The following is a 25,399-nucleotide window of genomic DNA, read 5'->3' as shown; positions in this document are numbered from 1 at the left end:
CTTGGCTTCCCCTCTTCCATCTCTTCCCCTATCGTCCTCCTCGTTCCGATTCTTTGCAACTGCAAGTGCGACCTCTCAATCGAAATCCACAACTACGCTGCTTTGCAATAATAATTTTATGAATGTGAATCACAGTTGATAACGCTTTCTCCTCTGATTTCAATTCCTCAACGACGAAGCTGGATCGTGGATTTGAATCATGGCTAATTGGATCTCCTCCAAGCTTAAAGCGGCCGAGAGCATTCTCCAGCAGGTGAATTTCTCCCTTCCTCTTTTATTTTCGTTCTTATGGTTTGATTTGCGAGGATTTGGTGGGAGGCTGTGAGGATGTTCGATTTTCTTTTGTTTTTGCGTTCTATAGATCCGAAATTAGATGAGTGTTCTGATTTTTGGAGAATCGAGTTGCGGATTTTTGTGTTGATAGTGTATATTAACGTTTTGTGAATGTATGTTGTGATTTGCTTCATCTTGAGGTTGGTTTTGTTTTGTTTTTTTTCTCTGTGAAATGAACGATACAGATCGATCAGCAAGCGGCGGAGTCGCTTAAAAAGGGTGAAAGGCCTCCAGCTCTTGATAACTTGGAAACCGCTGGAAAAACTGGAGATATTTTGCCTTTGAAGGATCAACTCAAGAAGAAGAACCAAGTAGACAATGATTATCATGGAAAATTGCGAAGTGATCTTAGTTTGAATGTAAGCAGAAGCCAGGATAATGTGATTTCTGCCGCATCAAAACCCTCGCCGTCGTCAAAATCACCTACACTAACGGACAGTGACTGGACTGAACTGCTCGGTACACCTAATCAACCTTCAGCTTCGGCTGCATCCCGCAGTACTGGAGCATCTTCAATTCGTGGGGCGAAGAGAGAAAGTCGCAGACCAAGTAATGCAGGTTCAAATATGTCGGTGCTGGATTTCAAGAAAACCCGGAACAACGCTAATAGCAACAAGTCCGTGGGGGAAAGAAAGAAATTAAACAGGAAGGCAAGTGATGTGGATGAATCTAATATTTCAGTTTCGTTGGGGACAAGTTCAAGAGTTGATCTGAAAAATGACAAAAATGTTACGCATTCTGGAGGTCAAGAATTGGACAAGAAAGAGGCTGGAGGCAATATTTTAGTTGAAGCAAAAAGTGTGGAAAAAAGGGAAATCGGTGGGAATTTTGATTCCAAGGGTTTTTCTTCAGAGGATTCTGTGTTGGCAATAAAAAATGGTCAATCCTCAGAAACAGCGTCGGATACAGATCAAGCTAAAAGGATATCTGATAGGAATACCATTGTGAAAGATGCTCAAAGTCATCGAGAAAGTGGTGTTTCTGGAAAAGATAAATCGGATGAAGTTTCTCATAGTTCTATATCTGATGATGTGAGAAAAGAGTGGACAGGCTCTTCAACTAGTGATGGGAGCTCTGGTTCAGATTCAGACTCAGGTTCAGCTTCTGATTCTGAAATTGAACGTGAGAGGGAAGAAATAAGGAGGAGGAGGCAGAAAATTCTGGCTGAGAAAGCAGCAGCCAAAGCCATGGAGGCTATCAAAGAACAGGAAGACTTGGTGGCTAGACTGGAAGGTGAGAAGCAGAGCCTAGAAAAAATACTAGAGGATCGAGCAAGAAAGCAAGCAGAAGAGGTAAAGTGTATAGTTTTTTTTTGTCAATTTTAGTATGAGTTTGATCATCAACTTTGTACGCGCTCCTGCCAAATGTGAATTTTGAAATTGTGGTTCTATTATGCCACAAAGAAAAGAAAAATAAAGCCAGGATACTACATGAGTGTTTTTTGTCTAAATAAAAAAAAAATTATGACCAATTATCACTAGGAAGACCTCAGTCCACTTGTATTCTAAAAGAGATATACTTCAATACCCAATTTAAGATACCTTTTCAAAAATTTTAAACTATGATATATAATCATCAGCTCCTTTCCAAGCTTTGTGGAAATCAATTTGCTCTATTTTGGTCAATCAATCAGGGCATTTGGAGCTGGTTTAAGTTCTATTTCCTTTTTGATATCCCTTCTTTAATCAACCCTTCTATGCTTACTCATCTTACTGTGAAGATTCTCTGGAAACCAGTATTTGGATCTTTTGAAGGAAGGAAGATGAATTTCTGTTCCATTTTATGTATTAAAATCTGTTTTGTGTTCGTGATGATGGATGGACGTAGGACATCTTAAAAAAAAGATGGAATTAGGATATAGAAATGTGCTTAAGCAGACAGATTTAAATACTCAACAGTTATTGAGAAAGATAACCTTGGAGAAATAGAGAGAGAGAGAGAGATGAAATGTGAGCACTCTAGCTAGCTTAGATACATAATTTATCCAAAATAAATTTTAGGTTTACAGTGCAATCCTATATAGTGACAAAGGAACTCTGGATTCCCATGCCCCAATTAAAATATGATTAGTAATGTGCATAATTAATTCATCATATTTATAAATCCTATATTGGGATGAACTACACTTGCCATTTAGTCCGTCTGCCTACCTTCTTCCATGTAGGTGGTTAGTGGAAAAGGCTATCCATTTATGAGGCACCCTATTTATGATGCACCTTTCTGGAGGCTTTTAGTCTCTGTTACATACATTTTTCATATTTTGTACTGTCATGAATAGATTATGAACAATACCCATGTACTCGTGTGTGGAATATGGATTTTGTTTTATAATGCATATCCATATATTTTCAAAATCAGGCTTCAGAGCTGCAGACATCTATGATGGAAACGATGGAGGCTGTTGAGCTTGAGAAGCAGAAGCACAATGAAACCCGTAGAGAAGCCCTTGCAATAATGGCCAAGCTTGAGGTAAACCAATCCATATCAGATATCTGTTTCTGAAATTCTGTTTGTCCATGTGGTTCTCCAAGTGCTTTTGGCAACATTTCTTTAAATTGTCTGAAGAACATTCCATGAGCATTTTAATTTATTTTATTTATCATTACTGAAGTAAATATGTGTGGTTTGCAGACTGAAAATGCGTATCTTGCAAGAACCCTTGCTTCTGTTCAATGGAATCTTGAGTTAGAGGTATGATAAGGGATGGTAGGGGAATATTGGGTACTATGTTGATGTGCTGGAAGACATGTTTATTTTCATGCTGGGCTTATTAGCCATGAATCCCCTCTTTGAACTTAATAGCCATGTCTAGCTTTCTTGCTTGAACTTTGTAGCATTTCTGTTAGCTTATGGGCAAATTCCATATTTGCCTTGAGTTCGTACTCTATAAATAATTAGTGGATGAGAACAATGAAGCTTTATGTTTCATCTTCTTGGACCAGGGTAATCGGGTTGCTGGACTTCGACAGCAGATTGAATCGAAAGAAACGGCTCATGAAGGTACAAGTTTTCTTCCATACAAACTGGTCTTACTATTGATGTGAGAGAAAACCCTCTTCACGTCTCGAGAAGAAAGAGTTTGTTGCATGAGAATTATTAAGGTCCCCCTCAAAGATGGATTTTAATTTTGACTGCCTACTTGATTCAAATTGAGTATTCTATTTGGGATTTGGACTTTTCTAAAATTGCCGACTTTATAGCGCCAATTCATTGGATTCTGATTTTTCTGTGAAAGCTTCTTTTACAGAAAGACAAGGAAACGTTAACTATAATTAAAAATGGTAGAGTAAGAAGTCAAATTCTTTGAATGTTAAAACATATGGCATTGATATTTGAGAGTCTATGTAGCCTTGCCTGCAAATTGGTTGCAACAAATGTTAATTGGAAATGATAAGTTGCAGTATTAGTCACTGTCTGTGGTATGTTTAATCCTGACTGCTTGTCAGTACTTCTCAAAATGGTTCTCATCATGGATAACTAAAAAAAAAAATAACAAGATACTAGGGATGTGAAACCATCATGTGGTTAACAAGGGCAATGAGTTTAATAGAGAATCTATAGGGAATGAATCCATGGTAGTCATCTACTTAGGATTTATTATCCTACAAGTTTCTTTAACACTAAAATGTTGTAGGGTTACGCAAGTTGTCCCTGATATTAGTTGAGGTGTACGTAAGTTGGCCCATACATTCAAGGATATATATATATGTGTGTGTGTGTGTATGTATGTATACACACACGCACACGTACATACATTCATGTACATGTATACGTACATATCTATGTATACATATGTATACACATCTACATATGAACATACACACACAAACACACACATATATATAAGAAAAAAGGGGCATGGATTAATTAGTAAAAAAAATAACAACCTAAAGGGAATCCCTATGCCAAAGAGGAAGAATCAAACAAAAGTTCTTCCATCTAAATTGATGAGTGAAGTAGGAATATTTCAAGCGTGGAGCATTCTAACTTGGGACTGAATTGTACACATTCAGAACAAATTATTAGGAAAGGTTCTGTAATGCCTTCTTCCCAAAGAAGTCGAATGAGAGTTCTACTAGCATTTGGCTACAACTCATTGGTTGTATTTTTAAACCACTTACCCGAGAACAACTCTTGAAGCCCATCTTCACCCTTTGGGAGTGCACCAAACTATACCAAAGCTTTGGCAAATGAAGTCAAAATGCTTGGAACCAAATTTGCAGTTGGTTTTATCATGGTTGGATCGACCAAGATTCTCACTTCTCGAGAATGATTTTTAATTGGTATTTTCATTTATAGTCTGTATGCAACAAGAAATCAAAATTCTTTAATAATGGCAGAACTGTCTAACTTCATTTGGTGAAGTTCTATCTCATGGTCCTGACCATATTTGTAGAGCTAGGTCAAAGTGTACTTAAATCTACATCGATAATCTGATGACTTTTTTATGACAATATAACTGGTCATAAAATTTGCATAAGACGGCATTCTAGAGCATCCATGTGGATCATGGGCATGTTTGTTTAGAGTTTGAATTATCATATAAGATATGGTTTTGTCATCACAATATATTTGGTCATAAAATTGGCATATGACTTGAGCATCCATGTGGATCATGTACATGTTTGTTTATAGTTAGGATTATCATATAAGATATTCTATGATGATCGTGGATGTGTTCCCATGGAATTTGGGTTCTCATTTAAAATATTTATATGGTCATTATTGGAAGTGTTTTGTGTTAATAGTTCTTGAAAGCCCTTTCTTTGTTGTAGAACTGAGGAGGAGGATCGCAAGCTCTCATCAAGCTGGAACATCAACAAAACCAGTAAGAATTTATTGGCTTGTGATTGTCCGACTGGTCTATTAGCAGTTTCCTTATTCCTTTTCTCAAGTTGCACATTACAACCTCTCTCAGATAATTTGCCTTCTCTGATAGCTTCTACTGCAAAATGTTGTAGTTGGCTTTTAAAGGAATTGGATTTGAATTGGAGATTCTTGAGGCAGAGTACTCTCTCATCACTGATAAAGTCCTCCAATTGCAAGAGAAGGTTAGCTTTTCTAGTAATAGAATTGAAAATCCCATATTTTTATTTTCCTTCCCACAAACGATTCTAATCAATGTGTACTCATTCAGATGATCTTTTAATTTCTTTATCAACAAAACCTCCTCTCCTTTCTAATTTATTGGCATGAAATATTAGTTTTGATAGTTACACAAAATCAGGGTACGAGTTCCTTAGCATCATTTTGTTCTCTTTCTTTCCAGATTGATAATAATTTAACTGTGAATATCGTTTTAGTTTGGTAGATATCATTTTGTATTCATCCAATCTAATTTATTTGCACATTTTGGGGACAGGATTTTTTTCAGTCCAAAATTTAATGTCCATTGTGTTATACCTCTTAAATCTGTATTATCATGTTTACATTTTCTAATTATTCAATTGTATAAATGTGGATCTTGAGATGTTGATGAGAATTTTAATACTCATCTCGTCTTTATTGTTAATTACAGGGGAAAAAGTTGGAAGGAAACATAGAGTTGATGAGAAAAGAGATGGAGGAACCAACTGAAGTTGAGGTTGAACTCAAGAGAAGGCTTGGCCAGATGACTGACCATTTAATTCAGAAACAAGCTCAGGTTTGTCTTCCACTGTTTCTCCATTTAAACTGTAAATGCCAGTTCTCCAAATTGAGTTCCATTTCTCTACAGTAGAAATTCTACATGGTGTGAAAGATACTCTGCTTAAGTTATTAATTTCTATTTTCTAGGTTAAAATATATAGACATTAAGAACCACGAATAGAATACTGGCATGCTTCCTTAACTTGCAGCTCTAGATATCAAGAACACTGAACATCTAATGAATGCGTTAGGTGGCATGAATTAAAAAAAGATTGCAAAAGCTGATATCAACCCTTGCCCTTAATAAATTTAAGTTGAGCTTTTTTTAAAAAAAGATCTTGAGTTTAAATTATCACCATTTTTTCCCCATGATATGTCTAATTCTGCAACATTTCATTTCTTTATGAAGTATGTGTTGGAAGGGTGGACGATTCTCAGTGTGCCCGTAGATCATGCAGATGACCCATTACTTCAAGGAACCCTTTTCTGTCTCCCACTCTTAATTTCACAAAATTGTAATTTCTTTTCGAAGTTTGGCAAGTCTAACTTCCCCCGTACAGTATGTAGATGAATCATATTAAACAGTACCATATTTTCTCTATGTTTGAGGAATGGACAATTCCAACTGGTCCAAAGATTCTTCACCTGAACTGTATTTTTTCCCTTCTGACCTAACACCCCAAGATACTCAGCGTTTCGTATTGTGCAATCTTAGTTGCTAACAGATCGGGTGAGTAGTTGGAAGTGCTGAATATTTCCACTGTCAGTTCTAAAGGAATAGGGAATAGAAATGAGTTTTAAAGTGATTCTGTCCTTGAATTGAAGGATCATACAACTTTTAGGTTACTGGCATGGAGTTACAATATGTTCTCCAAATCCGCTCATTTGTGTAACATCTCACGTTACTAACTGCTTTTGATGTAAATAAAAAAATAATAATAATAACGTAAAATTTCGATGAAATGGGATAAAAGCATCCATGATGCAAATAATAATAACCTAGTTCCCTTCTCATTCCCTAAAGAAATTGGAGTCAGGAGTCGAATGGCTGATAAGTCCAGCTTTCTCGATAGACTGTCATCCTCGTAAATCCATCGAAGCCTATAGTTTGTCACCCTATTAAAGGCTAAAAGCTTCGATAAATTTGTTGACTGAGCTAAGTTTAGCTTCTCCAGGGAAAAATATTTAGATTTTATTCAGATTTATATCTGACCTCACATTATGGGTACATCTGTGGAATATTGCATATTGTGGTGACTCTTAGCATCATTTTGATATATCGTCTATTCTTTAATGTTCGTTAGAGGTTTCGTTATAAGGCTTTACTATGCTGTTGTAGGCAGTTTAAGAATGACGGTTAATCCTTATTTCTTGCGATCATATCTATATTCATTAGAGCTCTCTTGCATTATTATTCCCTTCTATTCTCCAATTGTTCCACATCAAAACCCTGTTAGATTGTTAAACAGGAAGGAGTCCCATGTGTTAATAGAATTCACTGTTGGAGTTTGATTTTTGAATTAGGTGGAGGCACTGTCTTCGGAGAAGGCAACTCTTCTCTTCAGAATTGAGGTACCAAAGCCATCCTAAAATCTGCTAAAACCAGGAATTAACTTCACGTGTACTGAGTATATCTTTTATTGCAGGCCGTAACGAGGCAGCTAGAAGAAAGCAAATCAATGGTGAACATGAATGACATTTCAAGCACCTCGTCGAGGGACTTGGAGTCCGGAAAATGGGAACTTTCAGGTTCAAAACTGAGACCGATGTTAGAGGGCAAGATCGATTCGGGCAAGAAACACCTAGGATCATTGATCCAGCAGCTGGATGCAATATATGTAGCAGGCATGGTGTTTATAAGGAGAAACCCTACAGCTAAATTGTGGTCAGTGGTTTATCTTGTATTCCTTCATTTATGGGTACTTTACATTCTCATGTCACATTCACAAGTAGACACAGAGACTAAGTCTGGTGCTGTTATTTCCTTGGAAAACATCAATGCCTCTTTAAACATGTGAGTGATTTTTCCTTTCCCCTTTTTGTTAGTCTTATTTTTGGGAACCACAAACAGATAGATACCTCTCTTTTCATTAGATTATACTATTATTTTACATCTCTTATTTTTTCAACTCTTAAGAGTTCGTTCTCTCGAATGCGAATTGCGGTTGACCATAGGGCATTTCAGAATTTGGTAGCATTTTAGTACGATTTTAGATTTCGGTTAAATTATAAGTGTAGTGTAAAATTTTCTTGTACTTTAAAAGGTGTGTAATTGGTTCTTGAATTTTTGTTTGTATCTATTTGACCCATAAAATTTAGTGTACTTTAAAAAGTGCATAATTGGTTCTTGGAACTTTTGTTTGTATCTATTTGACCCATGGAATTTAGTGTGTGAGGGCTTTTCTTTTGTGGTTTTTGGTATTCTTCCTTTCTTCTTCATTGTAGTTGATGAGCTGTTTCTACTACCTTTAGCAATCAATCGCTTCTCCATATACCATTTTCAAACTTTAGTCTTGCATTCCACTCAAAATTTGAAACTTGTTTTTTACTTCTATTTTAGAAAGGGGAGGATCAAGCAGTTTTATTATTATCAGGCCAAATCATATATAATACTCTTTGAAATTTATACTTTTATTTCAATAATATCTTTAAACTTTTTATTAAAAAAAATCTAAAATGCTCTCACAGTTAGCTTCTAAAATTGTTTCTGAAGTAACTTTGAACTTTAAAAAGTTTAAATGAAATTTCTTATGACTTTTTTAAAATTAAAAAAATATTACAACTGGTATATAGATAGAAATCATTAGAACTTCATTTGAAACTTGCTTTTTGAAAGGTTAAGAATGTTAATGTAACCTTTGGGAGTTTAGTGATATTTTTTTAAGTGGGGGTACTAATGATTTTTGTGGTAAGGGTATGTGTGATTTTGTTTTTTAATTTTTTTAAACTTTATAGTATTTTGGATCTTTTGAAAATTCAGAATTTGTTTAAAACAAAATACTAAAAAGTTTTCAACCAAAACTAATTGGAAGGGTATTTTTTTTTTTTTTTTAAAAAAAAATTATTTGTATTTTCGGGCCTTTTGAAAGATAAGGCGTGTCTTTGAAACAAAATGCAATACTTTGCCTTTTTGTTACAAAACCAAAGTAGTTAAAAATAAAAACTACCTCTCTTTTTCACGTTATTTACTTAGTTCACAAAAATGAGCTTTAAGTCTAGTATAATTAACATAAAATTTGTACTATTAACTTAGAAGTTAGAGGTTCAATTTTTTTCACATGTAAAAAAATATAATTTATTTATTATTAAAATAGACGACACGATTGACAGATCCAAAATGAGAGATGCTCCTTTAATCTTTCAACTCTCAATTATTAGTCCAAAATGATGTACTCTTATTGAATATCAAATTTGTCTTTCTTTGATCTTATTTTTCAACTCTCCATATTCCTAATAGAAAGGATCTAGTTATTTTGTTTTTCTAAATCTAATTAAATAGAAACATCATTGATTATGACTAATTAAATATGTGGGACATGTGAATTGTGATATATACTCTAATTAATAAATTATATTAGATCATGTGGAAAGGAGCTTGTCTGTACAGACAAAGTTTTGATAATGAGACATGACATATCATGTCGACACATTTAAGATGTTGATTAGATATTAATCTTATTACAATTAAAATATTGTGTAAAAGTCTTATAGCCTCCTATCAAGGTCAAATTGATCAATTAAGTAATTTTTTTATAGGATTCTTCCAACCCATCATTCTCATATTTAATATCCAAATCTTTGTTAAATAAACTGAATAAAAATCTGTTAAATTACGTTCTTTGTGGGAATCTCCCCTTAGAAATGTTTTGTCCAACTTATAAAACTATACAACAGGAAACTTGTGTTAATTAATGAAGGAGAACATTATTGGAGATGTCCACGGGACAGGGTCGAGATGTCATTTTCCATTCCAGTTCCCGCTCCCCATTTCATTTCCTATGGGGATCAGGGCGGGGATTCTCTGCGGTGATCGGGTTCTCTATGGAGAATTTTTCCCCATTACCTTTTTTTTTTTTTTTTTTTTGTATAAAGCTATTAACTTAAATCACTAATGTTAGCACATTTTAATTAAATAATTAACTTTATCACTAAATTGTTTTATTATGATTAGTTTTATATGATATTTGAATTTAAAGATAAATTACTCAAATTTTGGCTTAAAAAAACTAATTAATTTTTTAGTAGAAAAAAATAAATATAAATAAATTATTCACAAATATAATCTAAATTTAAACATCCATTTAACACACATTCATTATATTTCAAAAATAATCAAATTTGAAATTTAAATATAATATTTATATAATAATAATAATAACATAACATTAGATAACTGTACCAAATAAATATGTAAAAACTAATCGGGACGGGGAACGGGGCCGGGGATGGAGAATGCATTCCCCGTCCCCATTTAGCTCACGGGGAATTTTTTTCCCCACTCTCTCTTCCATTCCCCGCCTAATCGGGGAATCCCTATCCCCGTGGAAAAATTAGATATCTCTAAGTCGTACCTACATTATTACTCCTAATCTAATATTAGTGCCTCACTTAATGTATTTAATAAATTGGGGTTAAAAAATAAATTGAAATTAAAAATTAACATAATATCTTTTTTATTAGTAATATAATCTTTATCAGTTTATTTATTATTTAAAAAGAAAAAGCTAAGCTAAACCTAACCTTATAGACAGAGATATTGATTTCCTATCCTATAAGTCGATATTGGGTCTCCTACCCTATAAGACTGCAATTGTTAAACTAAAAAAAATGTAAGGTTAACCAATAACTTTCTAAATATCCTACCAAATTTTAATTAAATTCTTCCATGACATTACATATAGTTAATAGCTGTTTTTAAATATACGAAAATGAATAAAAATATTTACAAATATAGTGAAATTACACTGTCTATATGTGACAGACCGTGATAGATTACTATATCGTGACACAATAGTAGACTATCACGGTATATTACAAGTAGATTGTGATATTTTACTATATTTGTAAATATTATCAACAATTTTGTCATTTAAAATAATTTCCTAACTATATATCTTGACCGATCAAATATTTATATAACGTTCAACATGTTTTCAAACTTCAACTAAGTGAGATTTTAGATTAATCCAACTCAAAACTTACAAAATTATTAACAAAAATTAGGTTTTTTTTCCCTTCAATAAAGTGTTAGAATTTGTATAACGTTTAGTATGGTTAAACTTTCAATAACTATATCTTTAAACATTTATTTCGTTTTTTTTAAATTCCACTCATATTTGATATGGTATTTATTAAATTTTTATTTCAAAGATAATTGTTTTAAATAGTAAAATTACTGAAAATATTTTCATGTATAGTAAAATGTCACTGTCTATCAGTGATATGAAATAAAATTTTTGCTATATTTTGCTATAATCTGTCTATCGCGGTCTATCACTGAATTTTGTTATATTTGTAAATAAATTGGTTCGTTTTCATTTATTTGAAAATATGCCTTATTTCAATATATTTTTTTTTTCTCGACATGATCACATTTCAATTTTATTACTTTGATCTCTCACCTCATTGTTGTCAGAATAAAAAAAAGTATTTGTCATTTTTTTCTTTAGTAATATCATGTTCATAAAAACTTATGTACTACAATAGTGCCATTGTTTTCTTTTTACCTATCATTATTATTTGTTGCTAGTTATATATTTTAAATGCAAAAACTATGTTTTGCGTTTAAACATTAATAGAATAGTACATCACGCAATTGGAACTTTTTCCCTAACATATCAAACTTTAAAATTTTCTTTTCTTTTCTCATTTTTAATGTCTTCTAGAAAGTATAAATAAAATAAGAAAAAACTAAACTAAAAGAATAATAATAAATGTAGTTTTCATGCTTTTTACCTTACCACATGGAATATTTTTTTATAATAATAAAAAGTTAAGAAAAATATTGGTACAACATGATTGAAAATTTCAAAGTCATAAAGATGTTTAGGAGTACTTTTTTTTTTTTTTCCTTTCACTTTTCTAAATATTTTATTTAAAAAAATTGTAACCAAAATTGATTCTAAGTATTACAACTAAATAGCATATGAAAAATTGAACGTACTTTAAATTTGAAGCTAATTTAAGAGGGAATGTTAGCTTTTATTATTTCAATAAACAATAGATTTACCAAATTAATAAACAAAAAAAATTTGCCGTCAACCTAACCGACCATCAACCAATAGGATAAATGTTCAAATCCACCTATTCTAAATGTTGTTGAACTTTTTTTTAAATATTTATAAAAAAAATTGTTAGAACGGTTTGAGTCGGAGATATTATTTTATGAGTATGGATATTACATATCTAAAATTTAAATACCTAGGTTTTAAATGATTGGAATGATTAATGTTCCTGTTTGAATTTATAGAATAATTAATGTATGGAAGTTAAATGATTGTGTTTGATTTACCAATTTTGTATATAAAAATTCAAACTAAATAATTATTTAATCAAAGGTAAGAACAAGTTATATATTCATAATTAAATTTAATTATTTAATATACTGTTATATTGACTCATTATTTAATCACTTAATATGCCAATAAATGAATGTTTTTTTAATTAAAAATTATTTAAATTACTTGATAAAAATAATTAAATAAATATTAATTTTATATTAAAAAATTAAGATAATATAAAATATCAATGGTAAATGTATTAGTTGAAATTTATTAAGTCTAAATAATATATTTGCATATAATAATTAATTAAAATTAATAGTAATAACTAATTGATATTCATATATTAATTAATTAGACATTATTCATCTCTCCAGTCTAAAAATCCCATAAGTATGGAGGATATTAAAAAATCAATGCAAACGAGATTTAAAATTCCTAAATAATAATATTTTGGATTTTAAAAATGAAATTAAGTGAAAAAAACATAGATATTAAATATCTATCTGCAATTCCATGACTGTGACGTCATGTGCCCTTATTGAGGTCTTAAAAAAGAGATTAGGGTACCTATTTGTACTGGTGATTAGGGTTTAGGTTTAACCTTAGTTGATCTACTTTAGTTAGATAAACCCTGAAAGTTAGTCCCACTCAAAAGCTCCCTATTTTATTTTGTTTTTAACTCAACAAACTTAACTATCAATACAATTACCTAAAATTAGATTGTTCAAAAAATCCAATGATCCGAAAAAATCGATCAATCCAATCTAATCCGTGCGGGTTATCAACTCATTTGGGTTGGATTGAGTTCAAATAAATGTAAATTTTATGGGTTGAGTTGGTTCATGGGTTCACTTAATATAATCTAAACCAATCCAAATCAACCCGAATTTATTATTAACTTTAAAATATATTTTTTATTACTTATAACGCAATTATTTATATGTATATATATTGATTTTAAATTTATTTAATTTCAATATTTTTTTAATAATGTATTCTTCAACAGCTTTTAAAAGTGGTTTCTTTACCCTTTAGAAATAAAATTTTCACTATACATATTGAAATCGAGTGATTAATCTTAATTCAATATATGAAAATAATTAAATTAGATTTTTACATATTTATATTTTGTTTCTTTTTATAATAAAATTTTAAATAAATTATCCGATTAACCCAAACTAACCCAACCCAAATTTTTCATGGTTGGGTTGGGTTCACTTTTTTAATAAGAGTTATTTTAGTTGAAAAAATTTAAAAGTTAAACAATTGAATTGGATCTAAAATGTCTTTCAATCAAATCAAATCCAACCCATGAACACCTCTACCTAAAACAATGGGCAAATATACAACATTACCTTACTATCACAATCAATGAAAAGTATATATTCAATGTAATAAAGACACGTAATAAGATAAAAATTCATGATCCAAAATATGAATAAAGACATCAATTACCATTTTAAAAGTTGATGATTTGATTTTTTAACTCTCAAATGTAGAACTCCGCAACAAAAGTAATAATGATTACCAGCATTGTATTTAGATATATACTTAGTATTGTAAAGATAAAAGATGAAAATTTGTTCCTTATTAAATTGAACCCAAGAAGGATGAATAAAATAATGAAAGGAAGCTTATGGATTGATGTAAAAGGCTTTTGGTAGAGTCAAGATTCGCAAGTTGTACAAAAATTTCCCCACAAGACTTTCGTAATTGAAGAAAAAAGGCAAAGAAGAGAGAGAGATAGGAGAGAGAGAGAAAGAACAGTGAATATTTGGAAATGGGAAATGCATAGATGGCAGAGCCAGCGAGATCTTAGAGATCAAACAATTTTTGTAGCGCAGAGCGTGGCATTGCAATGCTGGAGCTTCAATCGAGTGGTTGTAATTTCAATCAAACCCGAATTTTCTGACCCTTTTTTCTTCTCTTTCTTTTATGGGGAGTGGAACTCTCGTGGACGGTGTTCGTCGCTGGTTTCAACGTCGCACTTCTTCTTCTTCTTCTTCTTCTTCTTCTTCTTCTTCTACTTCTAATTTTGATCCTAATTCTGATTCTTCTGATCCTAATCTCAATTACCCTAATCACCATAAGTTTGATTATGTTGATAAAGGTGGTGTCAATGGTGACCAATTGTTGAGTAGCGATTTACGCGCCCAATCGACCATTGCCCACAAACGCAAACCTCTAAGGAAACAAACCCATCTCGTAGGAGAAGGGATTCTTGAGGAATTACCTGAGGAGGAGGACGACGATCTTGATTACTCTGTCTTGAAGCTCATCAAAGTTCCCAAACGGGTCAATCACTTCAGACATCCTCCTCCTCTTGCTTTCATGGATTCCCACAAGAAGGTATTTGTTTCTTGTTGCTTCTTCTTTTTCTTTGATCTGGAGATCTGTGTTTGATTTCGTTTTGATTTTTTTATCCTATGGGATTTGAGATATTGTTTCTGTCTAGTTTTTCGTGTGTTTTTTTTCTTATTAAGTTGATTTTAAGTTACGGATGGAGGGGTGGATTTGGGATTTCTTGTTTGATCTTTGTGTTTTGTTGGTAAGTTTGTTTTTGATGATCTGGGGATTCTTGAGAAAATTGTTTTACACGCTGAAAGGATGGAGAGGTAGAGTTTTGGATTGGTAAGGCAATATCTAATGATTGTTGTCTGAAACTTTGTCGTTCATTTTCTTGACATGGGGTTTCCTATCCCATCGCCTTGATTGACTACAGGGCCACAGTTGAAATTGTGGAACTATTCAATTTAAGAAGATGATTCTTTACCATTTGAAAAATTAGGAACTTTGTCCAATAAAAAATTGCCCCACTTTTCACCACCGAAGGAAAATAAAAAGAGGTCCACTTCGACTTCTAATTTTATTTTTTTGAACAGCCAATTTATAAGCCTATTGTGGTTCTTGGAATTATTTGAAGTGTCCTCGTCACTATTGTCTTGTATCTTGCAATCTTCTCAACTGAGCTGTCCTTGACTCTTGTATCCTTCTGTTATCCTTCCATATTTTAAGGGATAAGACTCGTTCGAGTCCCACACTCCCTTTCCCTTGGCTTCTTCCTCAATCAATTAACATTATAATCAATGATTTTTCTATATTTTTCTGGTAAAATATATTATCTAAAGAACTTGGTTTCATGTTAGAAATATAATTTCTTGTGACTCTTGTTAGGAAATGGAGTTTCTTCTCCTCCCTTGGATGCATATATACATGAATGCAATTGATTCCTTTTGGACTACCCGTTGAATACTCTCGCTCCCTATTCTTAAATTTTAAAAAAGAAGAAGAAAAAAGCTCTTTGTTGAGTTGTATCATATTTCAGTAGATATATGCATTCAAATAAAATATGTGATCAACTGTTGCATGTTAAACTGGTAAGTAATTAGTCATAGGATTTTGCTAACTTAACCTGGAGCTTTTAATGTTTTAATTTCAAGAGAGTATTCAGCCTTAAAATGAGTTATTCAAAACTTCTCCTAAATTCATTCACAGTGAAGAAGAAATTAACCTCCTGCCGGGGCAACAACTATGGGATTCTTGATTCTTATATAAACTGTGGGATTGTTAATATATTTAGGCTCTTGGCGATTGTTGGACTTGTAGCATCATATCACCAAGTTCTTTCTTTGATATATAAGCATTTCATATGTGAAGCAATAACTTCCAGATCAAATTTCATGTAAAATCCTTTGTTCTCATGTTATATTTGTTATTCCACTCTTTGAATGTTGTATAGGGTGGGTTGGAAACAGAATTTTTCACAGAGTATGGAGAGGCCAGCAGATATCAGGTTCAAGAAATAATTGGTAAAGGCAGCTATGGGGTTGTTGGTTCCGCCATTGATACCCATACTGATGAGAAGGTCGCAATTAAGAAAATTAACGATGTGTTTGAGCATGTTTCTGATGCCACAAGGATTTTAAGAGAAATTAAACTCCTACGGCTGCTCCGTCATCCAGATATAGTAGAAATAAAGCACATTATGCTTCCTCCTTCACGGAGAGAATTCAGAGATATTTATGTTGTTTTTGAATTGATGGAATCTGACCTTCACCAAGTAATTAAGGCCAACGATGATCTCACTCCTGAGCATCATCAGTTTTTCTTGTACCAGCTTCTTCGTGGTCTGAAATATATTCATACAGGTTGGTGGTCTCCCAGTATTTGCTTTGAACTTAGTTTCTTTTTTAATTAACTGATCAACTTTCCTTTTCTTTTTCCAGCAAATGTATTTCATCGTGATTTAAAGCCCAAAAACATTTTAGCTAATGCCGACTGCAAACTGAAAATTTGTGATTTTGGACTTGCTCGTGTATCATTTAATGATGCACCATCTGCTATTTTCTGGACTGTAAGACTGATCATGAAACTTTTGCATTTTTAATTAATTTTTCTCTCTTGTTATTTTCCATTTTGATTGTGTTCCAAGAGTCGGGTTTGCCATGGTTTTGCTGATTAATATTCTCTTTTTGAAGGACTATGTTGCAACTCGGTGGTACCGTGCTCCTGAACTTTGTGGCTCTTTTTTCTCAAAAGTAAGTTGCTTTACACTTTGACTACTCTATTCTTGTGGTTAAACAGGCTTTGTAATGTGATTATCTGATGCTTTAAGCTCAGAAATTATCATGATGCGTGACATTTCTCTTCTCTCCCTCTTTCTTCTCTCTCTACAGAAAAAGATTATTTACTTTTTGGTTCTCCTCTTTGGTGGTAGGGGGCATCTGTTTTCTTATTTTCAGTTTCATGTTCTTTTTTCTATATGAATAAAAAATACTGATCTGCTTAACATGGTTGAGGTTTGAATTTGTATTTGTATATATGTATTTTTTTCTTCTTCTTACTTTTACACCATGAATGTGGGTAATATGTTTAGATGCACAGTTGGTATTTTTGCTTTCACTTAAGCTCAGCTGCTCAAGTGCAATCCATCTTGTCCTACCTTGGCCTTTATGTGGCTTGCTGCTATTGTAAGAACCTTATTTCTACAATTTAAGGATCCTGTAGACTGAGAACTGAAAATAGTTGAGAACGATTGGACAAAATATTTGGTAGCTGCTTAATATTGTCCCTTGGGTAATTTGGATAGGCTATTTGGATTTAACTGATGTAGCCAATTGGTGCATTAGCAAAGCCAAGTTTGCCAAGTGAGTATTGATTTGTCATGGGATGTTAATGTTGACCAATCTTTATTTTAAAATTTTTTTTTTCTCAGTACACTCCTGCAATTGATATTTGGAGCATTGGATGCATATTTGCGGAAATGCTCACTGGAAAGCCACTGTTTCCTGGGAAAAATGTGGTGCACCAGCTGGATCTGATGACTGATGTGCTTGGCACTCCTTCTGCTGAGTCCATTGCTAGGGTTTGTTATAAGATCTCAAACTTCACTTGTTTGATGACTGATGTTGCTTTTCTGCTTTCTTTGTTTTTTAATTTTTCAACTTGTTTATCTTGAATGTAATTCACTAATTCTGCAAACCTTGGACTCTAATGATAAAATTAATCAGCTTAGGAGTTCGCCAAACATTTGAGACATCAAGAATTCAAATGTTTTTGGGGATCCGTTTGACAATGTCTATTCACGGCAACCTTTCCATTATATTTACAGATTCGGAATGAGAAGGCAAGAAGATACCTTAGTAACATGAGGAGAAAGCAGCCTGTTCCTCTCACACAAAAGTTCCCCAATGCCGATCCCTTGGCTCTCCGCTTGCTTCAACGCCTGCTTGCATTTGATCCCAAAGATCGTCCCACTGCTGAAGAGGTGAATGAAGTTATGATTGCCAAGTATATTCTATAGATATTTGTATAAAGTGACTCATTTTTTTTATAATGTTCTATGGTGATGCATCCAGGCATTAGCTGATCCGTATTTTCATGGTTTGGCTAATGTGGATCGGGAACCTTCAACACAACCAATTTCAAAACTTGAGTTCGAATTTGAAAGAAGAAAGTTAGCAAAAGATGATGTTAGAGAATTAATTTATCGAGAGGTCTGCCCTAAATTCGAGTGCCCGATTCTTTAACTAGTTACCATTAGAACTTCATTGATCTTGTTGTTTGACGTAAACAGATCTTGGAGTATCATCCTCAGATGCTACAGGAATATCTCCGCAGTGGAGAACAAACTAGTTTCATGTACCCAAGGTAAAAATCCATTTTTATGATATACAATGAATTCTACATTAACCCCCGTTATCCTTTTGGAAAATTCAAAGGTTTTAAAGAAATATATTCATTTCTTCAAATAAAATATATNTATATATATTCATATTCATTGAGTCAAAGCTCTGATATGGATGTTGAAAATGTATTATTTTGGGGTCTTTTTATACATGCTCTGTGTATATATTTATATACAGAAGTCACTGTGAATTGGTTGAGAAGATTTGTCATTTTATTTGATGACCCCTTTTTCCTTTCATATATTCAGTGGTGTTGATCGCTTCAAACGCCAGTTTGCACATCTAGAGGAACATTATGGTAAGGGTGAAAGAAGTACTCCACTTCAAAGACAGCATGCTTCGTTGCCAAGGTAAGATTAAAAATTTTTATCTTCTTCTTTGCAAAAAGAAACGACGTAATTATGTTATGACCTACAAAAGGACTTCAAGAAGAAAGAAGAAATATCACACCTAGTCGGACTGTATATGCAAATATGAAGGGTATATTCGTAGTATATGCGAATATGAAGGGTATATTCGTAGAGGAGAGAAGTGTTGTTCCCGGATCCAGGGCAAACTGCAATGTGAAGGCTGAAGGAGGGAGACAATTGATCCCCTTACTTCTAAGATTTGAAAAAAAAGCTATATACAAAAATTAAGATTTAAAAATTTTTCCTTTAACATTGATCTTTTATTGATATATCTTTCATGCTCTGTATTTGTCCAGGGAGAGGGTTTGTGCACCAAAAGATGAAGCCGAACAACACAATGATTTAGAAGGAAGAAATGTTGCTACATCTCTTCAAAGTCCCCCAAAGTCGCAAGAGGGTGGTTCTGAAAACGCAAACGGTAACGAACAAAATGGACTAAATAAGCCAAATTACAGTGCTCGTAGCTTGTTGAAGAGTGCCAGCATTAGTGCCTCTAAATGTATAGGTGTTAAACCAAGAAAAGACCTAGAGGTATAAAGTTTGTTTTCTTTGAATTTTACTTCATAAGTTCTTGAACTAACATGACAGGTATTTGGGACACTCTAAGAAGAAAAGAAGTCGTGAAGTCACCTTGCATATCTCTAGTATTTTGACGTTTGTTCTCATTGAATGACAGGAGGAACCGATTACAGAGACAAACGACGAGGCAATTGACGGGTTGTCTCATAAGGTGTCGGCCTTGCATACTTGATATTTCATACTACTTTGTAAGATCCATTGAAAGAGTGAGACAAAGCAATGGGGCTGCTCGTTTTGCATATATTTTTTCCTAAAGGACATGTTGGCTACAAGGCAAAGTGTAGCGAAGTTTCTAAAGTCAGGTAGATGATGCTAACAGTAGGTTTCCTCCCATTATTTCATTGTACAATTTTTGTATTACTGTCGAGAAAAGAAAAACATGGTTCCATGTAATTTTGATTTATTTGTATTTTGAAGGGCCCTCTCAGGTTGTTGCCTCGTGTAGCATGACTACCACGTCGGAAGAACAACAAACAGGCATTGGATTTATTCATCACAAATCCTTGTTTTGGCTTATATACCTCTATTTCACAGGCTTGTAACTCTGATGAAAATGAATGTTGTACCTTGATTGAGATAAATTTTCTGGTTACCTTAAAATATTCTCAATGAGTGAATAGTTTACGATAGAAGAAAAATTACTATACTAAGTCATACCTTGCCATTTGCTTCAAGCTTCAACATGAAGTGAAATTTTAATCCCTGCAGACCATCAAATGTCATCCAAATCAGGAATTAACCATTTTCTTTCCATTTATCTTCATCTTCAAAATGCAGAGAGAGGTAATTTGAAGTCTTCTCATTATAAATGAACTCAACAAAGCATATGACAATATGCTCTTTCTAGGTTTAGAGAGAAACAACATTCATAACTCGGCCAAAATGAATAGCTCACCTGGCATAAGTTAATCTAATGAAGCCTTTCTTGAAAAGACTAGTTTGCAAACAGGCGTAAAACTACAAGTTCATCCACTATTCAAAGCAATCAAAGCAACGTTTTATATAATGGATACAGAGGTTCTGTTCATCAACAACAGCTTCTGCTCTCCTCTTTCTATCGGGTTCACTCACCAAGCTTTCATGGCCTCTCCCTTTAAGCCAGCTAGACAGGAAGAATCTTGAGGACTTAAGGGAAAACTAATAGAAGAGGGTGGTGCTGGGGTAGTTCCTTGGGGAAACATTACCTCAAGTTCCTATCGAGTGAATGAAAGACTAGTAACAAACAATTATTGAGACACCACCAAAAATATTCAGCTTTAATCAGTCATTCGTTCACGTTGAAATTATTGGGCTAGCCTCAACCTCCCATGGTTTCTGAGAAATGGAAGATCAATAAATAATGCAGTTCAGCAAGATTAGCAACCAAAAACCAAGATTAAGCTTGGTAATCCTTTATAAACATTCAATGAACTTACAGGAGACTTGGCACACCAAAGATTATTCCAAAATACAAAATTTAGCATTGGTAATTCCAAGTAATAAGCACTTCTTCAAGCGGCAATTCATTTTCAATTGCTTTTCCACTCAACCAAAGAATTGTAGGAAATGGAAATGAGATCAACCGCATCCCCTTGTCAAAATTTCTACTGAGTTTTGCTAACCTGATGAGGCCGACAAACAAAAGTTTCAGCATCCCTAACAACTCGTAGGTTTTGAGCAGTTCTCCAATTTAATTGCTGAAAATTTCGTCAACTTCCCAATAAAACGTTGGTTCGTCAAGTTGTTGTGCTGCTGCAGTAAGCCTAGGTGTAAGGCACCCAAGTTGTAGAGTACGTAAATATCTCAAATATCCTTTTTACTATCCCTAGCCAACGGACCCACACACCATAGTAGAGTCAACTGAAAGCAAATCATAAACCGAAGACTTCAATTTCCTAGCAATATGCTTGTGCCTTCCGAATCACCTATACAGCAGTAGCACAATCTAGTAGAAGTGGTATCTTCCAATATCAGCAGCATCAGGATGTGACTCCATTACAGCGGTTGTCCTTTTCTCAGTAACATTCACTAACCTTCTCGTTTTTTTTACCTCCAAATATGTGGTTCTTTGAAATTCTCATAGTCCTAATAGTAATCAAGGATCAGTATCTTTTGTGGCGCTAGCATTAAGAGATTGAATGTCTCATCCTGAGGTGTGTTCAGAAAATTCTGATCCCAGTTCATCTCACCCTTGAATCCCCTTTCGTATAGCCGTTCATGGTTTAATGATTTGTCAATTCTTCAAATTCTAATCATCTTAATTGAATGCCATATCTGCAAAAAGAAGATGATGCTGAGATTATTGGTATGAGAATTATCTTCTTGACTTCAGTGAGCTTGCGAAACCCTGTCTATTCTAATCATCTTAATTGAATGCCATATCTGCAAAAAGAAGATGATGCTGAGAAATGTCACCAATAATCTCCACAAGAACATGAACCTTCACTGAAGTGGTGAAAGCGATTAGAATCCCTCACGATTATCTGTCTTTGCGCAATCTTGGATATGCGTTTGATGGCATTGTGACAGTCTTCACACACCCGCAAGTTTTTAATCACTCGGATTGGTCTCCCAGGTGGTACAGACAGAATCCCAAATGCAACTGCTAATTTTTCACTATGATACTTGAGCATGTGTTCCTTCTCCTCCTCTTCCACATCATGTAACACCAATTTAGTAGAAGAAACAAACCCATCCTTCTTTAATTCTAGATCCAACTCTTCTAAATAAGCATATATCCTCTCTGCTTCTGGGTGTGAACAATCTCCAACAGTGAAGATGTGAGTCTTGTTTTGTACTTCAACCCAACTATATCCAGGAACTTTCTTCACTCCGTTGTCTCTCATTTTTAATCTCATCTCACGAACTTCACTCCATCTCCCTGAAGCTGCATATAAATTTGAGAGAAGAACATACATCCCTGAATTATCTGGCTCCATCTCAAATATCATCTCAGCAGCCTTCTCACCTAATTTAGTGTCACCATGAATTCGGCTTGCTCCAAGTAAAGCACCCCAAGTTGCTGCGTCTGGGTAAAATGGCATGTTCTTCATTAAATTCAGAGCCTCGTCTAGCCGACCCGCACGACCAAGTAGATCAATCATGCAAGTGTAATGTTTCGAATTTGCTGTTATACCGTAGTTCTGATACATTGAGTTAAAATATTCCATGCCTTTATCTACTAAGCCAGTATGGCTGCAAGCAGATAGAACACCGACCTAAAATGATTGATAAAATAGGTAGAAATTAGATAAAAATCAGAAAGTTACATGTCCAAAGATGAGGACAAAAGAATATCAACTATTTCCCAAAAAAAAAATTCGACCTAAACTGTTAAGACTACAATTCATTCGATGGTTGGTTTAGTGTTTTATTCAGCCATGGTAGAAAATTATCTGCAGGTCGTAGCTATGGTAGAGAATCAGCAATCTAAGGGAATCAAGTGGCTGCAAAAACAAATTTTTGGAACAGCATGCTTAACAGGTTGATGCACGCAGACTAAAAGTACTAATTAAATTGTACTGATAAAAATTAAGTTTCATCAATCTTTCAGGAACCTTCATAAGAGTACTAATTAAATTACTATATGCATGTCCATTATTTTCTTCCTTTTCTATCCTAGTGTTTTTCCCCTGATAACCAGAAATAAATTAATAATTTGATGCAAGTGCGGCTCTATCTGTTACAACATGAAGATCAAATTAAAAATATCTATATATCAAATTTAGAGAACTTCCATACCAGTGTGACATCATCAGGTTTGATTGTCATCTTCATTGACTCGAATACGGCTAAAGCCTCTTTACCAAATCCATACCTTGCATAACCTGCAATCATTGTGTTCCAGGAGACAATATCCTTCTCTGTTATATCTTCAAATACATCAAATGCTTCGTCTATACTTCCACATTTGCAGTACATGGCTAGAAGTGCATTCCCCACATAATACCCAGTTTGGAATCCTGCCTTAACTAGTCGTCCATGTATTTGCTTCCCTAACTCAAAAGCAGCAATGTCTGCACATGAGCTCAAAGCACATGTTAATGCAGACCTATTCAATATTCCCCCATCTCTTTTCATCTTAATAAAAAGTTGCAGAGCCTCTTCACTCTGGCCGCTTTGGGCATAGCCGGCAATCATAGCTGCCCATGATATACAATCACGTTGAGGCATCTCATCAAACAAAATCCTGGCTTGATCAATATTACCACTCTGAGCATACCCAGTAACCATTGTATTCCAAGAACCAACATTCCGGGAAGGCATTTGATCAAATAATTCCCTTGCCTTTTCTATCTGCTGGCTCTGCACATACCCTGCAATCATTGCATTCCATGAAACTTCATTCTTCTCGGGCATTTCTTCAAAAATTCTCTTTGCTTCATCCAACATCCCATTCTGCACATAACCAGAGACCATGGCAGTCCAAGCAAACACATCTCGAATTGGTGACTCTTCAAATAATCTCCAAGCTTCTGAAAGCAGCCCATTCTGAGCATAACCTGTAATCATTGTATTCCAAGAGATATTATCTCTAACTGGCATCCGGTCAAAAAGACTTCTGGCATCATCTAGCCTCTTTTTCTTCACATACCCACCCATCAAACAATTCCAAGAAACTATCTCCCAATCCATTTTCGAATCAAACAATCTTCTAGCATCCTCGATCCTCCCATTCTGAACATACGCCGCCAGCAACCCATTCCACGAAATTTCATTCCTATCCAACATTTTATCAAATATTTTCCTAGCCTCCTCCACAAACCCATTCTGAGCATACCCAGACAACATAGCATTCCAAGAAACAGTATCCTTCTCGGGCATCTGATTAAACAAAGCCCGCGCCGCACTAAGGTTCCCATTCTTCACATACCCACTTAGCATCACATTCCAAGATATCAAATCTCTATGGGGCATTTTCTCGAACACCTTCCGTGCAGGATCAAACTTATTGTTACTCAAATATCCAGATATCATGGCGTTGTAGGTGACAGTACTCCGACGGGGCATACCGTTGAAAAATCTTAGAGCGGCCTCGCATTGGCCATTCCGCATGTAGGCGGTGATTTTCCTGTTCCATTTGATTATATCGGAATCGGTAATTGTGGGGTTGGTGTTTTTGGATTCGCGTTTCTGGGTCAGTGTTTTCTTCGACGGAGAGGAATTTGAAGAAGCTCGAAGCTTGTTGGTGATGGATTCAGTTTGAATCGATCGTGAAGAGCTGCCGCGAAACAGGCTGAAACGGCAATTCCCGCGCGCTTGCATTACCACGACGCCCGATTGTGCTAATGATGATGATTCAGCTCAATATTTTCCACTATAATAACATTACACCAATTTACGGGGTTAATAAGATCAATTTACGTAAATCCCCCTTTTATATTGCTTCATTATTACTTGAATTACAAGTTTAAGTTTATAAACTTTTAGTTTTTTACTTTTTAATCCTTCAACTTTTAACATATTAAATTCAAATTTTTTATTCTCATTGCATTGATTTATTAGATAAATATTTAAGTTCATAATTTAAAAAAATTAAAATTAAAGGTTAAAGACCAAATTTGTAACTTTTAAAGCTAAATAACACATACAAAATTTTATCAATTAAATTATTATTTATCTATAGGTTATTTTATTATTATTTTTTGCTTTTTAAGATGAACATATAACTATTTTGTGGTAGTAATAAATCATGGGAATTGTTAAGTTGATTTGAATTTGTTTTTTATTTTCAAAAATATTTTAAAGAAATGTGATTGACCTTTTTTTAAAAAAAAAA

At 33.9% G+C, this 25,399-nt stretch overlaps 3 protein-coding genes across 9 annotated transcripts; 2 read left to right on the top strand and 1 right to left on the bottom strand.

Moving 5' to 3' along the window:
- Positions 1–8,308, top strand: LOC120071113 (golgin candidate 2). Of its 2 annotated transcripts, XM_039023173.1 has the most exons (10): positions 3–253; positions 519–1,625; positions 2,692–2,802; positions 2,965–3,024; positions 3,276–3,333; positions 5,109–5,161; positions 5,295–5,384; positions 5,852–5,977; positions 7,486–7,533; positions 7,608–8,308. In XM_039023173.1, exons 1-10 carry the CDS (start codon positions 200–202, stop codon positions 7,977–7,979), a joined length of 2,079 nt encoding a protein of 692 aa, XP_038879101.1. In that variant the 5' UTR covers positions 3–199; the 3' UTR covers positions 7,980–8,308. The 2 variants fall into 2 exon arrangements, with proteins under 2 accessions (XP_038879103.1, XP_038879101.1); XM_039023175.1 differs by lacking the exons at positions 7,486–7,533; positions 7,608–8,308 and adding an exon at positions 6,371–7,479 and having other exon boundaries at positions 1–253.
- Positions 8,309–14,096: 5,788 nt separating this feature from the next.
- Positions 14,097–20,270, top strand: LOC120070978 (mitogen-activated protein kinase 9). Of its 4 annotated transcripts, none has more exons than XR_005480098.1 (12): positions 14,097–14,813; positions 16,204–16,612; positions 16,691–16,818; positions 16,943–17,002; positions 17,680–17,829; positions 18,076–18,231; positions 18,323–18,460; positions 18,541–18,614; positions 18,901–19,002; positions 19,359–19,593; positions 19,739–19,943; positions 20,070–20,270. XR_005480098.1 is itself a non-coding variant. In XM_039022948.1 (11 exons), the coding sequence occupies exons 1-11, from the start codon at positions 14,400–14,402 to the stop codon at positions 19,811–19,813; spliced, it is 1,941 nt and encodes a 646-aa protein (XP_038878876.1). In that variant the 5' UTR covers positions 14,097–14,399; the 3' UTR covers positions 19,814–20,270. The 4 variants fall into 4 exon arrangements, 1 of the variants encoding a protein (XP_038878876.1); XR_005480097.1 differs by having other exon boundaries at positions 20,059–20,270; XR_005480099.1 differs by lacking the exon at positions 14,097–14,813 and adding an exon at positions 15,634–15,841 and having other exon boundaries at positions 20,059–20,270.
- Positions 19,756–24,975, bottom strand: LOC120070977 (pentatricopeptide repeat-containing protein At4g02750-like). 3 transcript variants are annotated; one of them, XR_005480096.1, is made up of 4 exons: positions 23,362–24,975; positions 21,057–22,838; positions 20,537–20,955; positions 19,756–20,343 (listed from the first exon to the last, which is right to left on the bottom strand). XR_005480096.1 is itself a non-coding variant. In XM_039022947.1 (2 exons), the coding sequence occupies exons 1-2, from the start codon at positions 24,883–24,885 to the stop codon at positions 22,032–22,034; spliced, it is 2,331 nt and encodes a 776-aa protein (XP_038878875.1). In that variant the 5' UTR covers positions 24,886–24,975; the 3' UTR covers positions 20,997–22,031. The 3 variants fall into 3 exon arrangements, 1 of the variants encoding a protein (XP_038878875.1); XR_005480095.1 differs by having other exon boundaries at positions 19,756–20,955; XM_039022947.1 differs by lacking the exons at positions 19,756–20,343; positions 20,537–20,955 and having other exon boundaries at positions 20,997–22,838.
- Between the last annotated feature and the right edge of the window lie 424 nt (positions 24,976–25,399).

The sequence above is a fragment of the Benincasa hispida genome, chromosome 2 (assembly GCF_009727055.1).
Source record: "Benincasa hispida cultivar B227 chromosome 2, ASM972705v1, whole genome shotgun sequence".
NCBI lineage: Eukaryota > Viridiplantae > Streptophyta > Magnoliopsida > Cucurbitales > Cucurbitaceae > Benincasa > Benincasa hispida.
This window is presented reverse-complemented; position numbering and strand designations above follow the sequence as displayed.